The 17,567-nt window shown below is 39.7% G+C and overlaps 1 protein-coding gene across 3 annotated transcripts in view; it reads right to left on the bottom strand.

Moving 5' to 3' along the window:
* The window catches only part of SWAP70 (switching B cell complex subunit SWAP70), a 114,791-nt gene extending 97,246 nt beyond the window's left edge, over window positions 1–17,545 (bottom strand). For 2 of the 3 annotated variants that reach the window (XM_063782784.1, XM_024346969.3), the window contains exon 1: window positions 17,320–17,540. In XM_063782784.1, the coding sequence (XP_063638854.1) occupies window positions 17,320–17,418 (99 nt within the window). In that variant the 5' untranslated portion in view covers window positions 17,419–17,540. Of the gene's footprint in view, window positions 1–17,319 lie in introns of all 3 variants that reach the window. The other variant, XM_508279.8, reaches the window with a different exon arrangement.
* Between the last annotated feature and the right edge of the window lie 22 nt (window positions 17,546–17,567).

Below are 17,567 nucleotides of genomic sequence, written 5' to 3'. Positions count from 1 at the left end.
ACCAACTTACCCAGACTTCATAGCACCCCACTAACAAGTCCCCCAATCTCCAGCCTCTCACCTTTAGTCATTAAACCTACATCATCAGAATAATTTTAAAACCGTATCTCTGCCATATATCTACCTAAAAACTTTAAATGACTTACCCTCTTTACAGGGTCAATTCTGAACTAATTCTAACACAGACTGTCAGTCAATAAACATATATTAGCCATATATTCTGTGCAAAAACATTCAATGACATCTAAAATGTAGCCCCATCTCTCTTTAAATCCTAATTCTCCACTATGCTTTAAAACAAACCTTCTACTCCACTCACAGTATTTCCTTTCTGCTCAAATACTCCAAGTTGAGGCTCTTGCTCTTAATTTACAGTGCTACCACCATATTTGTCACCTTTCTGCAATTGTACTGAACAAGATCTGCCCCATTCTCTCAAGACCTTGAGAGCTTGTCTGGAGGTTCTAGCAGGTAAGCACAGCTACTCATATACCCTTGACCGAAGACTGGTCCTCCTCTATCGAGGATGGTCGTTCTCTTTGAGCACACAGCATTGGGAGGGACGCACATGGAGTGGTGAGGGAGGAAGGGGACAACCACCTAGCCAGCCAGATCAGCGAAATCAACCCTGGTGATCAATGGGGTGACAGATATCACAGCCAGATCACCCTCACATTCGCCATTCCCTCAAGAAATAGCTGAAGTACTATCTCCTTCATGAAACTTTGTCTGCAACTGTCTATATCCTTTTCTCTATTTGCCATGGAAACATACCACAAACCACATATGAAATTTAGAATTTTTAAAGCCTCATTTTAAAAAAAGTAAAAGGGAATAGGTAATATTAACTTAAATACTATATCCAAAATATTGTAATTTAAACATGTAATCGGTATTTTTAAAAATGCCTGCAATCCCAGCACTTCAGGAGGCTGAGGCGGGTGGATCACCTGAGGTCAGGAGTTCGACACCAGCCTGGCCAACATGGTGAAACCCTTTCTCTACTAAAAACACAAAAATTATCCAGGCGTGGTAGCGGGCACCTGTAATACCAGCTATTCAGGAGGCTGAGGCAGGAGAATCACTTGAACCCAGGAGGCGGAGGTTGCAGTGAGCCAAGATCATGCCATTACATTCCAGCCTGGGTGACAAGAGCGAAACTCCATCTCAAAATAAATAAATAAATAACGAGATATGTTACTCTTGTTTTGGTACTAAGTCTTTGAAATCCAATGCATATTTTATACTTAAAGTACATTTCAACTCAGGCTCATGAATTTTCAAGCAGTCAACAGCCAAACGTGGCTACTGGCTAACACTGGATGGCACGGCTTAGAGTGGTCATCTTCTACACACTCTAGAACTTGCTTATATATTGCGTCGTTGTGGTCATTTCATGTATTATCTTCTTGACTACATCACACAGTCCTCAACTTAAGGGACAAGGCTGCATGTTTTTTTCTTCCCAGGGTGCCTAACAAAAAGTGTTCAGTAGACTGAAACCTTCAAATTCATATAATGTTTTATACATTAATTTTCTTCAACATCATTGTTTGGTAGAAAATAAGAAAGAATTTCTGCTGTCACATATAAAGGTTGTGAGCTCTATTATAATCTTAAAATATAAAAAGCAGGCCGCATGCAGTGGCTCATGCCTGTAATCCCAGCACTCTGGAAGGCTGAGGCAGGCGGATCACAAGGTCAGGAGATCAAGACCATCCTGGCTAACATGGTGAAACCCTGTCTCTACTGAAAATACAAAAAAATTTGCCAGGCGTGGTGGCGGGCACCTGTAGTCCCAGCTACTCGGGAGGCTAAGGCAGGAGAATGGTGTGAACTTGGGAGGCGGAGCTTGCAGTGAGCTGAGATCGCACCACCACACTCCAGCCTGGGCAACAGAGCAAGACTCTGTCTCAAAAATAAATAAATAAATAAATAAATAAAAATATAAAAAATAAAAAGCAAAGGAAGCTTCCCAAAGTCACCCAGGTAAAGGACCTCAGAATTCCAATGTAGTCTGATCTACTAATTGTCTGCAGTCCTATTACCTAACAGTGTTTCTCAAATCATCACTGAAGACGATCACTGAGACTGGAGTCAGTTGCTCATCAAGCTACAAGGTTCAGTTAGAAGGCTAAATTTCAGGAAAACAGCCAGCTAGCTGAGTATCCATCACCCTAGGAACTGAAAGAATTGATGGAGATGTGCTGCCTGCCAAGGCTGACATGCCCCATCCTTCCAGAGCTGTCTGTAGAGTGGAATGTAATACCTTCCAACACTGTCCATATGACCAGAACAACTTTCATCCTAACTAGCGTCACTTCTGGCTGATAAACCATGCCCACATAACACCATTCTCCTCCTTCAAATCAAATGTTGTAAAGCTAATTATTCCTAAAGAAGCAAAAGGTACAGAAAACAGAAGAGTCTTAAGATCAAAAAAATTAGTGTTTCTAATATTGCAGAAATCTCTCCTTAACCGCAAGATCTCCTTATATGAAATTCAAGTATACACACAGATTTCCATTTAAATATCTCTCCCTCAACTGCTGAAAACTGCAGTTTCCAGTAGACACAGATTTTGAGTTTAAAGAAAAGTAACACGAAGGTAGGATGAGAAGAAGGAAATGAAGCAGAAAGTAGAGCAGGAAAAATAGTTTCATGAAACGCAGCCTTGGGGAAGAAAAAGGAAGCTGAGGCAAGGATCTACCTTAGGCTTGTGTTGTGGGAGGGGAACAAGGACATGCCTGAGAGGGACTAAGGAAGCGAGTGAGAGTGCTAATGTGCTAATAATCACCACTGATGGGACTAAGGTTCTATAATCCTCACGGTGGGAAGGAATGAGAAATACCTATTGAGTGATGGCATGCTGAGTACCTGGGAGAAGGTCGCCTAAAGCCTCTTCTGTCTCTAGCTTTGTTACTATGTACCTCTGGGACTGTGATGAGACCCCAAAGGAAATACAAAATGGAGATCAGAGAGGTTAAGAACTCTGAGTCCTAAGATCAGAAATGTACTATTAAGATGGAAGGTCAAATACCAAAAAAAAAAAAAAAAAAAAAAAAAAAAAAAAAAAAAAAGCACCTCACAGTTTACATGTTATTTTCGATAAAAGTACATGTATTTCCAAAAAAAAAAAAAAAACACACACAAAAATGTCCAAGTTATCTCACTGAAAAGTTTCTAGCAAGTAAGGAATAGAAACTAGAAATAATCCAACATTCATTATCCTATTTTAAGATATCTAAATGTGTAATTTTCTCTTTATTTAGAGAGCTGCCTTTACTATTTTATTTTGGCGATATCTACATAAAAAATATTTACAAAGACTTTAGGCTGGGTGCAGTGGCTCATGCCTGTAATCCCAGCACTTTAATAGGCTCACTCAAGACTCTGATCCCCAACCCCATTTTAAAAATTGATTGTTTTTGTTCCTCAATAGAACCTTTTACCATAGAGGTTAGCAGAAACACAACACAAAAGATTAGGAAGGGAATACTATACATGCCAAGTTCACAAAAGAATTAACTACATTTGTATATTGTGTTCCACAAATAAAAACCCTGTCTCATAATTTGCTTCCTTTATATTTTCAACTTACCAATGGCCTGGCTGAATTACCTTTGTAACTAGCAAGTAAAATTTTTTTAGGCTAAATGTCTGTATGGGAACAGAAAACATGGTATGATTCATAAGATATCCAAACCAATTGTGAGGCAAAAGATAAAAAAACTAAAAAAAGATTTTAGTTGAAAATCTATCATTGAGAAAATAATAAAGATTTAAACTATCCATGTTGTTCATCAAAATTTTTTTCATTTAGATCTACACCAGAGTTGTAAATTCTTTTATTTCAAAAAGGTACAATAAATTGTTTTAAAGCTGTATTTCTAAAAACAACAGGATAAAAATGCACAGACAATGAGTTCATTTCAAGACATTTCCAGTGCTGACATGTAATTCACCCTGCAACCATAACTGCAAAGTAAAGCTATAACAGAGGTTGCAAAAAATATCACTAGATTTTGCTATATTTAAGAGGAAAACATTTACTAAACGATAAGGGTATTAATTTTAAGCTTCATTTTGATCTCTCAAAGGAACAGAAGAAGCTAGAAATAATGGTTACCTCCAGGACAGGGGACTAATATGGGTGAAGGGTTAAGGGAAACTTACTTTTCATTTTTGTAAATACCCTTTAGAATTTTATAAAATTTATATGTGTCTATATGAGATATTTAAAGTTTCTTTTTAATATACATGTTTAAATAATAACCTTTTTTCTTAGAATTGCATGTACTGTATTTCTAAGTAACACTGGAGATTTAGCATCTTTCAGCAAGACCACTGAAATTCTAAATAATTTTTTTAAAAAATTGTTAGCACCAGTAGAAGAGAAATAATTATTGCCTCTACTTCAAATAAGATGCCCTATTCCTATTTCCATTATGACTTCTGCAAATTTATACCATAATTTAAAAGTAACAATGTCTGTTTCAGGTGCCACATTAATAAGGTTTATTATTATTAGAGAGTATAGAATCCACATACGAATAGCTCTCATTAAAAAAAAAAGAGAGAGAAATACAGTTGGCCCTCCGTATCCCTCGGTTCTGCATCTGTGTGTTCAAGCAAGTGTGGACTGAAAACATTCCCCTTAAAAACTGCATCTGGGCCAGGCACAGTGGCTCACGCCTGTAATCCCAGCACTTTGGGAGGCCGAGGCAGGCGGATCACGAGGTCAGGAGACCAAGACCATCCTGCCTAACATGGTGACACCCCGTCTCTGCTAAAAAAATACAAAAAAAATTAGCTGGGCGTGGTGGCGGGCGCCTGTAATCCCAGCTACTGAGGAGGCTGAGGCAGGAGAATGGCGTAAACCCAGGAGGCGGAGCTTGCAGTAAATCGAGATTGCGCCACTGCACTCCAGCCTGGGCAACAGAGCAAGACTCCGTCTCAAAAAAAAAAAAAAAAAACTGCATCTATACTTAACATGGGCAAACTTTTCTTCCTGTCATTATTCCTTAAACAATGTAACTTAACAACTATTTACACAGCATTTATATTGCATTAGGTATTATAAGTAATCTAGAGATAATTTAAAGTATAAAGAAAGATATACATAGATTATATGCAAATATTATGCCATTTTATATAAGAGTCTTGAGCATCCTAGGATTTTGGTATCTGCAGGGAGTCCTGGAACCAATCCCCCAAGGATACCAAGGGACAAACTGTACAAACAAAAGAAGAGCACCAAAACCAAACCAAGGGGAAAAAATGGTGGAAAAAATGTCTAACGTTGAATTCAACTACATTTACTCAGCTACCTATGTGCACCTAGCACCTTCCTATAAAGAAAACCCCTTTCCATCTCTCTCAATACAGTTTTCAGTCTACCATCAGTTATCACAGAATATACTAAAATTGCAATCAAAACAGATAATACAGTCTTAAACTATACGGTTTGTTCTAAGAAAGGACTATTCATGAATACAAGTTTAAAAGCAAGTAGAAAATGTGTTTCTGGAAGTCTGTTTCCCCACTATTAGCCTATTGCTATCTACTTCAGCTGCTGAAAAGCAAGTAAATCTTTGCTTAAGAAAAAGCTCAAAACAATCACTTAGTGTTCCTGGTTAGTTCAGCCTGAAAAACCAAGTAACACCAAATCAACATGACAATCAGTTGTCTTTTAACAATCCAATTGCAAATCAAGTTAACAGAGCTGATGACTTCTATGAACGTGCACAGGATGGGTGCAGAAATAAAGGCCTACGTACTCTCAACTCAGGTGGGGAGCCAGTCAAGTTACAACTGGAGCCAGAGAGACAGAGCTCCCCGGTAGAAGGCGCACAGATTGCCAGGAAGATGCCCAGTGAGATTACAGGGAATGCAGGAGAAGGAAGGAGAAAAAAAATCAAGGTAAGGAAAGGGAAGCAGACAGAAGTGGTTCCCTTTTTGGGGAGAGGGGTGGTGTGCGGAGGAGGGCTTAAAGATTCGAGAAAACCTACTGACCTGCAATGACCTTATTTATGGCTACAAATATATATAATATATATAAAATATAAAACAGTTGTTTTAACAAGAAAACATTACTGTGACTAGACAACCAGCAAACATCTGTTTCTATTGTAGTTTATGTAAGCCATAAGAGGTCTTTCTTTCTCCCTTTCTCCCTTTCCCTCCCTCCTCCCTCCTCTCTCTCTCTCTCTCTCTCTCTCTCTCTCTCTCGCTCCCTCTCTCTCTCTCTCGCTCCCTCTCTCTCTCGCTCCCTCTCTCTCTCTCTCTCTGTTTCTTTCTTTCTTTTTCTTTGGATACAGGGTCTCACTCTGTTTCCCAGGCTGGAGTGCAGTGGCACAATCATAGCTCACTCCAGCCTCCATCTCCTGAGTTCAGGCCATCTCCTGTCTCAGCTACAGAAGGAACTTGGACTACAGGCATGTGCCACCATACCTCTCTAACTTTTTAAATTTCTTGTCTTACTATGTTGCAAAGGCTGGTCTCAAACTCCTGGGTTCAAGTGATCCATTCGCCTCAATCTCCAAAAGTGCTAGTATTACAGGCATGAGCCACTGCACCTGGCCTAGGAGTGGCTTCTATTTTTTAAATTTTAAATTTTTTTTTTTTTTTTTGAGACGGAGTCTCGCTCTGTCACCCAGGCTGGAGGGCAGTGGCATAATCTCCGCTCACTGCAAGCTCTGCCTCCCGGGTTCACACCATTCTCCTGCCTCAGCCTCCCGAGTAGCTGGGACTACAGCCGCCCACCACCACGCCCAGCTAATTTCTTTTTTTGTATTTTTGGTAGAGAAGGGGTTTCACCGTGTTAGCCAGGATGGTCTCCATCTCCTGACCTCGTGATCCGCCCACCTCGGCCTCCCAAAGTGCTGGGATTACAGGCATGAGCCACCGCACCCAGCCTATTTATTTATTTTTGAGACAAAGTCTTGCTCTGTCCCCCAGGCTGCAAAACAGTGGCACTATCTCAGCTCAATGAAACCTCCTCCTCCTGAGTAGCTGGGACCACAGGTGCCCACCACCATGTCCAGCTAATTTTTTAATTTTTTGTAGAGATAAAGTCTCACTATATTTTCCAGGCTGTTTTCAAACTCCTGGCTTCAAGCAATCCTCCTGCCTCAGCTTTCCAAAGTTCTGGGATTATAGTCATGAGCCACTGCACCCAGCTTCCCAAGGGTTTTTTTTAAATCTGTGTTCTATAGTTCGATTTTATTGATAAGTTTGACAAAAGTCTGTCTGCAACATGTGATATTATGAGACAGAGATATACATAGATAAATATATATAGGTTTTCATCCATGGTCCCTGGCTCATAACGCCATAGCCCTTGTTATAATGTTGGGGTGCTTTAGGCCTCAGAAGCAGGTCTCAGAAAACAGAATCTCGGCCAGGTGCAGTGGCTCACACCTGTAATCCCAGCACTTTGGGAGGCCGAGGCGGGCAGATCACTTGAGGTCAGGAGTTTGAGACCAGCCTGGCCAACACGGCGAAACTCGGTCTCTACTAAAAAATACAAAAATTAGCCGGGTATGGTGGCATACACCTGTAACCCCAGCTACTTGGGAGGCTGAGGTAGGAGAATCGCTTGAACCCAGGAGGCAGAGGTTGCAGTGAGCCAAGATCATGCCATTGCACTCCAGCCTGGGCGACAGAGCGGGATTCCATCTCAAACAAACAAACAAACAAATAAATCAATGAAAAAAGAAAACAGATCTCTCTCTCTCTCTCTGACCTTCTGCCCTTTTTTCGCCTGCTCCTTTTTCTCCCCAAGGCAGGCCGTAGAAACTAAAAATATAATCTCATCTCCCCCAACCTTTCTATCTTGGAGCTGGCCATAAAGAAATTCTCTGACCTTCCTTGTCTAATTGAAGGCCACAAGACCTTCATTTCAGAAGGGGTCCTCCCCCATACCCTGGAGGAAGGAAAGCTACACAGAGAGACCAAGAAGAATCTGAACAGACAATCCTTGCTGGATTTTCCCACTCAGTCTATTAATATTAGATCATACCCTTTTTTGTCTAATCACATTTCTACATGGTTGTCTGTACTTTAATCATGACTATCCAATAAAGTCTCCATAAGAGACGGAAGAGGACAGGGTTTGAGGAGCTCCCAGACAGCTGAACATGTGGAGGCTTAAAGGAAGGTTAATGAGAACTCATTCATGTACCAGGAGGGCAGTGCACTCCAACTCCATGAGGATAGAAGTTCCTCACCCTGTGTCTCTCTTCATCTGTGTATTCGTATCCTTTAAAATATCTTCTGTAATAAATCAGTAAGCATGTCGCCCTGAGTTCTGTGAGCCACTCTAGCAAAGTAATTGAACCCAAGGACGGGGTCACGGAGAACCCAACTTGAAGCTGGTCCATCAGAAGTTCCAGAGGCCCAGATTTGCAACTGGTAGGAAGGAGGAGGACCGTCTTGTGGGACTGAGCCCTCAAACTGTGCGATCTGACACTGTGGGATCTGACACTGTCTCCAGGTAGATAGTGTTGGAATTGAACTGGAGGATACCCAGCTGGTGTCCACTGCAGAATTGATTGCTTACTTGGTGTGTGGGGAGAAACCTCCACACATTTGGTCACCAGAAATCTTCTGTGTTGATTGTTATTGTGGTGTCAGAGCAGAGAAAAAAACAGTTTGTGTGTTGTTTCCACTGACATACTATTAAAATGATATCTAATTATGTTGTTAATTTTTCTTCAGATTTTGCTTCAAAATTTACTTGGATCATTTTTCTTTTATTTAATAATATGCTATTTGTTAAAAATTAGGTATATAAATAAGCTTTGTCTGTACTACACTGGGGGCCCTCAAGGCCAATATTTACTAATTATAGCAATGACTCAAGCACATTTATCTAAACGAATACCATTCTACAAAGTAATCTTCTTAAAAATGAAAGATACAGGCTGGATGTGGTGGCTCATACCTGTAATCCTAACACTTGTAAGTGGATGGACTGCTTGAGCCCAGGAGTTTGAGACCAGCCTAAGCAGCAAAGTGAGACCTTGTCTCTACAAAAAAAAAAAAAAAAAATTAGCCAGGTGTGGTGGCATACACCCATAGTCCCAGCTACTCAGGAGGCTGAGGTGGGAGGATCACTTCAGCATGGAGGTCATGGGTATGGTGAGCTATGATTGTGCCACTGCACTCCAGCCTGAGTGACAGAGTGAGACCCTGTCTCAAAATAAATAAATAAATTTTTTAAAATAAGTAAAAAATATATTTATTCCAAAGATGATGTCAATATTCCAAGCTTTTCATAATTTCTCTTTAGAGAAGAAATATGAAGTTTATGGGACATGGAAAGGAAGAACCAACCTGATTACTTTACAATCTCATATATATATATGTGTGTATATATATATATATATATATATATATACACACAGACACACACACATATGTATATATTTATATATATTTAAATATTATATTATTTATAATTATTATTTTAAATTATATTTAAATTACATTTAAATTATATTATATTATAATTATATTTAAATTATTTAATTATATTGTATTTTATACTATAAAATATGTTATATAAAATATATTAAAATATATATTATTAAAATATATTTTTATATATTATATAAAATATATAAAAATATATAACATATAAAATATATTATATATTATAAAATATAATAATTATATTATAATTATTATATTTAATAATTAAATTATATTTAAATTATATTTAAATTATAAATATAATTTATTTATATATTTATATATAAATATATTTATATATTTATATATTTATATATTTATATTTATATATAAATATATTTATATATTTATATATATTTATATATTTATATTTATATATAAATATATTTATATATTTATATTTATATATAAATATATTTATATATTTATATATATTTATATATTTATATTTATATATATTTATATATTTATATATAAACATTTATATATAAACATACTTATATATACATATTTATATAAATATATATTTATATATATTTATATATAAATATATTTTTATATAAAAAATATATTTTTATATATAAATATATTTATATATTTATATTTATATAAATATATATATTTATATTTATATTTATATAAATATAAATATATATATTTATATATATATTTATATATAAATATATTTATATATATAAATATATTTATATATAAATGTTTATATATATTTATTTATATATAAATATATTTATATATATATTTATTTATATATAAATATATTTATATATATATTTATTTATATATAAATATATTTTAATATATTTAATATATATTTTTAATATATAAATATATTATTTATATGTAAATATATTTATTTATATTTATATATATTTATATATAAATATATTTTTATATATTTATATATAAATATATTTATTTTTATTTATATATAAATATATTTATTTTTATTTATATATAAATATATTTATTTTTATTTATATATAAATATATTTATTTTTATTTATATATATTTATATATATAAAAAACAATAATAGGCCGGGCATGGTGGCTCACGCCTGTACTCCCAGCACTTTGGGAGGCCGAGGTGGGCGGATCACAAGGTCAGGAGTTCGAGACCAGCCTGGCTAACACGGTGAAACCCCGTCTCTACTAAAAATATAAAAAATTAGCCAGGTGTGGTGGTGGGCGCCTGTAGTCCCAGCTACTCGGGAGGCTGAGGCAGGAGAATGGCGTGAACCCGGGAGGCGGAGGTTGCCGTGAGCCGAGATGGCGCCACTGCGCTCCAGCCTGGGCGACAGAGCAAGACTCCGCCTCAGAAAAAATAAATAAATGAAAATAAAAACAATAATAAAAAATTAACTCTCAATGGTATGAGACCATGTTTTCCTTAAAAGTTTTCTCCCTCAGCTCCAGCGTTGCCCCAAAGGGGTTCTCATCTCTGATTTCTGATCCTCTGCTTTTCTTGTTCCTCTCATCATCTACCATAGCCATTCCCCAAGACTGTCAATGGCTCTTTTCTCCTCTTTTTCCAAGCTTCAACTACCAAATTCCTTACCGACAACCCCAAATTTTCCCAGGAATATCATCTCTAGCTGAACATACACCCATCAAGGACCTCAAAAAAATAAATAAATAAAACAAAAAAAAACTTTTCGTGTTCAAAACTGTATCACTGCATAAACAGCTCCTTCTTTTGGCTTTTCTATTTCTATTAAAACCCACTTCTATTAAAAACCATTATTAAAAAAATCAAAACCACTACTATACATCTGGTCAACTGTAGTTGACATTTGAGACATTTCTGAATCTGTCCTTTCCCGTCCTCCTCCCACCCAATCATGGGTCAAAGCTCATACCTTGACCCACCATTTCCCTCTTGTCCATCTTCACTGTCTGTAGTCCCTATTACCTCTTATCGGGGCTATTGCAATGGTTTCTGTTATCTTCCCAATCCACTCTCGCCAGCACATCTGCTATGTCGCCCCAGCTGGAGTACAGGGTGAGATATCGGCTCACTGCAACCTCCGCCTCCCAGGTTCAAGTGATTCTCCTGCCTCAGCTCCCAAGTAGTTTGGACTACAGGTGCATGCCACCACACCCAGCTAATTTTTATATTTTTAGTAGAGACAGGGTTTCGCCATGTTGGCCACACTAGTCTTGAACTCCTGACCTCAGATGATCCACTCACCTCGGCCTCCCAAAGTGCTGGGATTACAGGCGTGAGCCACCGCACCTGGCAAGTAACTTTCTAAAGTGCAATTCTGATCACAACTCATCATCCTCTGAAAACCTGGGGGGCCCCTGGCATACACCTAATTTGTCTGGCAATCAAAGCTTTCTATGCATTAACCCCAGTCTATTTCTGTAGCTTTATCACCAGCAATAACTCTCTCTCATACACACACAGGAACACACATGTGTATGTTCTACACTCCAATCAAAGTAAGTTACACAGAAGTCCCCATAAATACCTGATTCATTCCCATCTCTTGCAGTAGTTCAGTGTTCCCTAGGGATAACAGCAATCAATAAATATCCATTAAATAAATAAATTAGGCTGGGCGTGGTCGCTCATGCCCATAATCCCAGCACTTTGGGCGACCGAGGCAGGTGGATCACTTGAGGTCAGGAGTTTGAGACCAGCCTGGCCAACATGGTGAAACCCTGTCTCCACTAGAAATACAAAAATTAGCTAGACATGGTGGTGCGCATCTGTAGTCCCAGCTACTCGGGAAGCTGAAGCAGAAGAATCTCTTGAACCAGGGAGGTGGAGGTTGCCACTGTACTCAACCCTGGGCAACAGAGCAAGACTCCGTCTCAAAAAACTAAGTAATTAATTAATTAATAGAATGGGCTTAATCTTCCCCCATTCCTACATAATCACATCCTAACTTCCTTCGGAGTTCATTTCAAAGAAGCTTTTTTCATAAAGCAATCACACCAGTGAGAAGAAATCGCTTCTTCCTTTAAAATCTCATGGCTCCATATCTTCTGTCACACTCAGTATCTTCAACCCAATATTTCTGTTTCTTACCTTCACCATCAGACTTTATGTTTTTTAAGGATCAGTAATTGTCTGAGTAATATAATCTCTATCTGGAGAGAGAGAGTGCCTTCTTTAATGGTCATTTAGCCTTTTAATTTGCCTACCAAAGTTTAAACTCTTTGAAGGCAAAGATTCATATTTGTTTCTTTTTTCTCTGCCTTTCACCACCATATCCCTTATCTAGTGAATATATCCATTCTCTGTGTCAAAAGTTGTGAAGATAACTCAAAAAGGCAAGTATCAAAAATATTTTAGAATACCCATATAGCTTTCCAAAGCGATACATTTTAACCATCATTTTGGATACATAATTATTAGTCTGCTGTTTAACAAATCAATTATTTGACATTTCCTCCAAGGAGATATTAACTCTTAAGAGCCTAAAAATACTAATCTTCTTACTAAATTAGCATGGTACCTTACACATAGTAGACTTACAGAAGGTTACTGTATAAGTGAATGAATCAATCAACAAATTAAGGCAAAAACTCTACTCCCAGCCAACAGAACACAGAACTAGGGTCAAACACAAAAGGAGACCTAAATAAAAATGTTTAAATATTTTCAATTCTACGAACACTGGCAAGATGAACAGAACTGAACCAATCCCAAAGTCTCATACAGACAAGAGAGAGACAAAATACAATTGCACAGTTGCATTATCAACATACTGTGCGTGAAAACTATGAACTGGGATTTAACACTTCCTGCCAAGACGCTTTTCCTATAAGCAGCCATAAAGACAATTTTGAATAAAGTATCATCAAAGTAATCCAAAAAATCTCATTTATGCCGTCAACTGGAAGAGAAGAAAATGAAGAAACCATTGGCTTTAAAGTGTGAAAATAGGCCAGGCATGGTGGCTCACGCCTATAATCCCAATGCTTTGGGAGGCCAAGGCGGGTGGATCACCTGAGGTCAGGAGTTCGAGACGAGCCCAGCCAACATGGTGAAACCCCATCTCTACTAAAAATACAAAAATTAGCCAGGTGTGGTAGTGGGCACCTGTAATCCCAGCTATTTGGGAGGCTGAGGCAGGAGAATCGCTTGAACCCAGGAAGCGGAGGTTGCAGTGAGCCAAGATCGCACCACTGCACTCCAGCCTGGGTGATAGAGCGACACTCCGTCTCAAAAAAATAAAAAATACAACAGTAATAGTAATAAAGTGTGAAAATAGGATGGGTGCAGTGGCTCGTGCCTGTAATCCCAGCATTTTGAGAGGCTGAGGCAGGCATATAGTCTGAGCTCAGGAATTCAAGACCAGCCTGGGCAAATGGCAAAACTCCATCTCTACAAAAAGTACAAACATTAGCTGGGCATAGTGGCCTGTGCCTGTAGTCCCATCTACTTGGGAGTCTGAAGTGGGAGGACTGCTTGAGCCCAGGAGGTTGAGGCTGCATTGAGCCATGCCGCGCCACTCCAGCCTGGGCGACAAAAAGACCTTTTTTTGGAGACCTTTCCCTCCAAAAAAAGAGAAAAAGAATTATAAAGAGTTGGCTGGACAAGGTGGCTCATATCTGAATACCAGCACTTTAGAAGGCCGAGGCAGGCGGATGTCTTTGAGCTCAGGAGTTCAACACCAGCCTGGACAACATGACAAAACCCTATGTCTACAAAAAAATACAAAAATGAACTGAGCATGGTGGCTCATGCCTGTGAGCCTAGCTACTTGGGAGGTGGAGGCTGGAGGATCACTTGAGCCAGGAAGTAGAGGTTGCAGTGAGCCAAGATAGTGCAACTGCACTCCAGCCTGGGTGACACAGCAAGACCCTGTGTCTCTCTCTCTCTCTCTCTCTCACACACACACACACACACACACACAGAAGTGTGAAAATCTTGGTTCTAGATTAGCTACTACTTACAACTTTGGACAAATCACTAAACATATCATTGCAGTTGCTCACACCTGTAATCCTAGCACTTCTGGAGGCCAAGTTGGGCAAATTGCCTGAGCTCAGGAGTTCGAGACCAGCCTGGGCAATACAATGAAACCCCGTCTCTACTAAAACATACACACACAAAAATTAGTCAGGCATGGCAGCAGGCACCTGTAGTCCCAGCACTTTGCGGGGCCAAGGCGGGCAGATCACGAGGTCAGGAGTTTGAGACCACCCTGGCCAATATGGTGAAACCCCATCTCTACTAAAAATACAAAAATTAGCCAGGCTTGGTGGCACATGCCTGTAGTCCCAGCTACTCAGGAGGCTGAGGCAGGAGAATCGCTTGAACCCGGGAGGCAGAGGTTGCAGTGAGCCGAGATCACACCACTGCACTCTAGCCTGGGTGACAGAGCGCAACTCTGGCTCAAAAAAAAAAAAAAAAATTAAGAGGTCATCTGGGAATATCTGGAAAAAAAGAATAAAATTTTCTTCTCCTCTTAAGATCTTTAAAAGAGAAATGATGGTTGAAAGCAAAAAATTTAATATTGTCTGATGGGGATTTCAATGTATGTAGATTAATAAATATGACAATTACAACATAAAGCAGTGAGAGTAAAGGGACCTATATGGTGATAAGTTTTCTACATTCTCCTTAAAGTGGTAAAATATTAACTCTAAGTACACTATGAAAAGTTAGGGATGGATATTCTAACTCCTAGAGCAAGTACTAAAAAAACCTACACGAAGAAATATAGTTAAAAACTCTATTAAAATGGAATATTGGCCAGGCACAGTGGGTCACACTTGTAATCCTAGCACTTCATGAAACCAAGGAGGGCAGATCACCTGAGCTCAGGAGTTCAAGACCAGCCTGGCCAACACGGTGAAACCCCGTTTCTACTAAAAATACAAAAATTAGCTAGTTGTGGTGACGCACACCTGCAATCCCAGCTACTTGGGAGGCTGAGGCACGAGAATCTCTAGAACCTACGAGACAGACGTTGCAGTGAGCCGAGATCACACCACTGCACTCCAGCCTGGGCAACAGAGCAAGACTGTGTCTCAAAAAAAAAAACAAAAAACAAAAAACTAAAGCATATTCAAATAATCCCAAAGATGGAAGAAAAAGAGAGGAAAAAAAAAAAGCAGAAACCAAATTATAATAAAATGGTAGCCCTAAATCAAACCATATCAATAATTACATTAAATGTAAATGGCCTAAATATACCAATTAAAAGACAGAGATTGTCAGAATGAATAAAAAAATAAGACCCAGCTACATCTATTTATTAAAAACTTACTTTAAATAAAATGGCATAGGTAAGTTAAAAGTAAAAATAAAAGTAAAATGTAGACCTACTCATAACTCCCCCGAACTGGAAATAACACAAATTCTCAAGGATGCATGGCTAAAAACTACCATACATCCATGCAATAGAATATTACTTAGCAATTTAAAAAATTATTGGTACACACAACAAAATGGATTAATCTCTAAGGCATTCTGCTGGGTAAAAGAAATCAGTTTCAACAGTTACAAACTATATGACTCCATTTACATGGCACTTCGGAAAAGGTAAAACTATAGCAGTTAGGAAAGATCAATGGTTGCCGACAGTTGGGGTGGAGGCAGGGCAACATCAGGGAGTTTTTTAGGATGATGGAACTGAGGAAGCCATGGTTGTGGTGATAGTTATATAAATCTATACATATGTTGAAATTCATAGAACTGTACACCAAAAGTCAATTTTACTGTATGTTCATATTTAAAAATAAAGTAAAATAAAAATTACGTGGATGATCTCCATGGACCCTTCCAGACTATGATTCTATCAGTGAGAAAAAGAAAGGAGAGGCAAAAGGAAGACAAGGAGAATGTTAAGTCCTACTGGCATAAAAGCCACTACTCATAAGAACGGGATTACTGTACAAAAATATACAAAACAAACCCAATCTTCAGAATTTATTCCCAGAAGGGGCTAAGAAAACCGGACATTCGGATCTAAAATATGTATATTTTTAAATGCCTATGAATAGCTTTTCTTGTCTGTTTCTATATTTTATACTTTGAAGAAGCTGCCAATTTCTGCTGGCTGAATGCCAATTTCCCTGCTTGGGGTTACTCAATTTACAAGCATCCCTTTATTTATACCCTATACTCTAGGGTCTCTGGCAGTCACAATAACGACTCTGAAAAAGCAGTCGCTTTTGCAGGGTGCCAGAAAGATCAGCGCTCCTCACCCGGAACTAAGGTCCCTGTGGGACACAGTACACCCCGTCCACTAGTTCCAGACTTAAAAGACGCTGGGCAGAAGGTCTTCCCAAGTCAAAAAGCCTCCCAAAGGAGAAGGACCCTGGAGGCCGGGCTTCGGGGCATTTCTGCGCCTCCGGACTGCCCTGTCGCCTCCGGGGCAGCTAGCCGTTTTGAGGACTGTCCTGGTGTGGGGCTGTGGGCTGCAGAAGGTTCTGCCCAGCGACCTTGGGCAAGTCCCTTCCTCTCCTGGAGTAAGAGGAAAATTCTGGGAAGGCTGTGTAAGGGAGCTTCCCATTGCCGCCTCAGAATCCACTTTCTGCCCCCCGCTCTCCAACGCCAAGAAGGAATCACACTTGGCCCTCACAGACTTCACCCCAGCCTTATGCCCGCCACCCTTCCCAGTCCCTGGGAGACCCGCGGGAACTAACACATCCAACCGAGGGCATGGCCCAAAGGCAAGGGGGAGGCAGTAAACACCAAATCCCGGTCTCAGACCCACTCCGCCCCAAGCGGGCCTACCGGGCGCATTCCGACCCGCCCCGCCCTGCGGTCACGGCCCGCCAGGTCCCGCTTCCACCCAAGGGAAGTACAGAGCGCGCCGGGGAGGGTCGGGTGGGGGGCCGGGTCAGGAGGCGCCCACCTTGAGCTGGGACTTGGAGACCTTGCCGCTGTGGTCCTGGTCGAGTGCGGTGAAGGCGTGCCAGATGGCTTTGAGCAGCTCCTCCTTCAAGCTCCCCATGGCCGCGGCCCTGCTGCCCCGCCAACCCCTCCTGCCCAGCCAGCCCCTCCGCGCCTCGGACGCCCCTCAACCTCCGCAGCCACAGCCCGCCGCGCAGTCACCTGACCCGCCAGGCCCCGCCCCCGCCAGGCCCCGCCCTGCTGCCGGCG

The sequence above is a fragment of the Pan troglodytes genome, chromosome 9 (assembly GCF_028858775.2).
Source record: "Pan troglodytes isolate AG18354 chromosome 9, NHGRI_mPanTro3-v2.0_pri, whole genome shotgun sequence".
NCBI classification, from domain to species: Eukaryota; Metazoa; Chordata; class Mammalia; order Primates; family Hominidae; genus Pan; species Pan troglodytes.
This window is presented reverse-complemented; position numbering and strand designations above follow the sequence as displayed.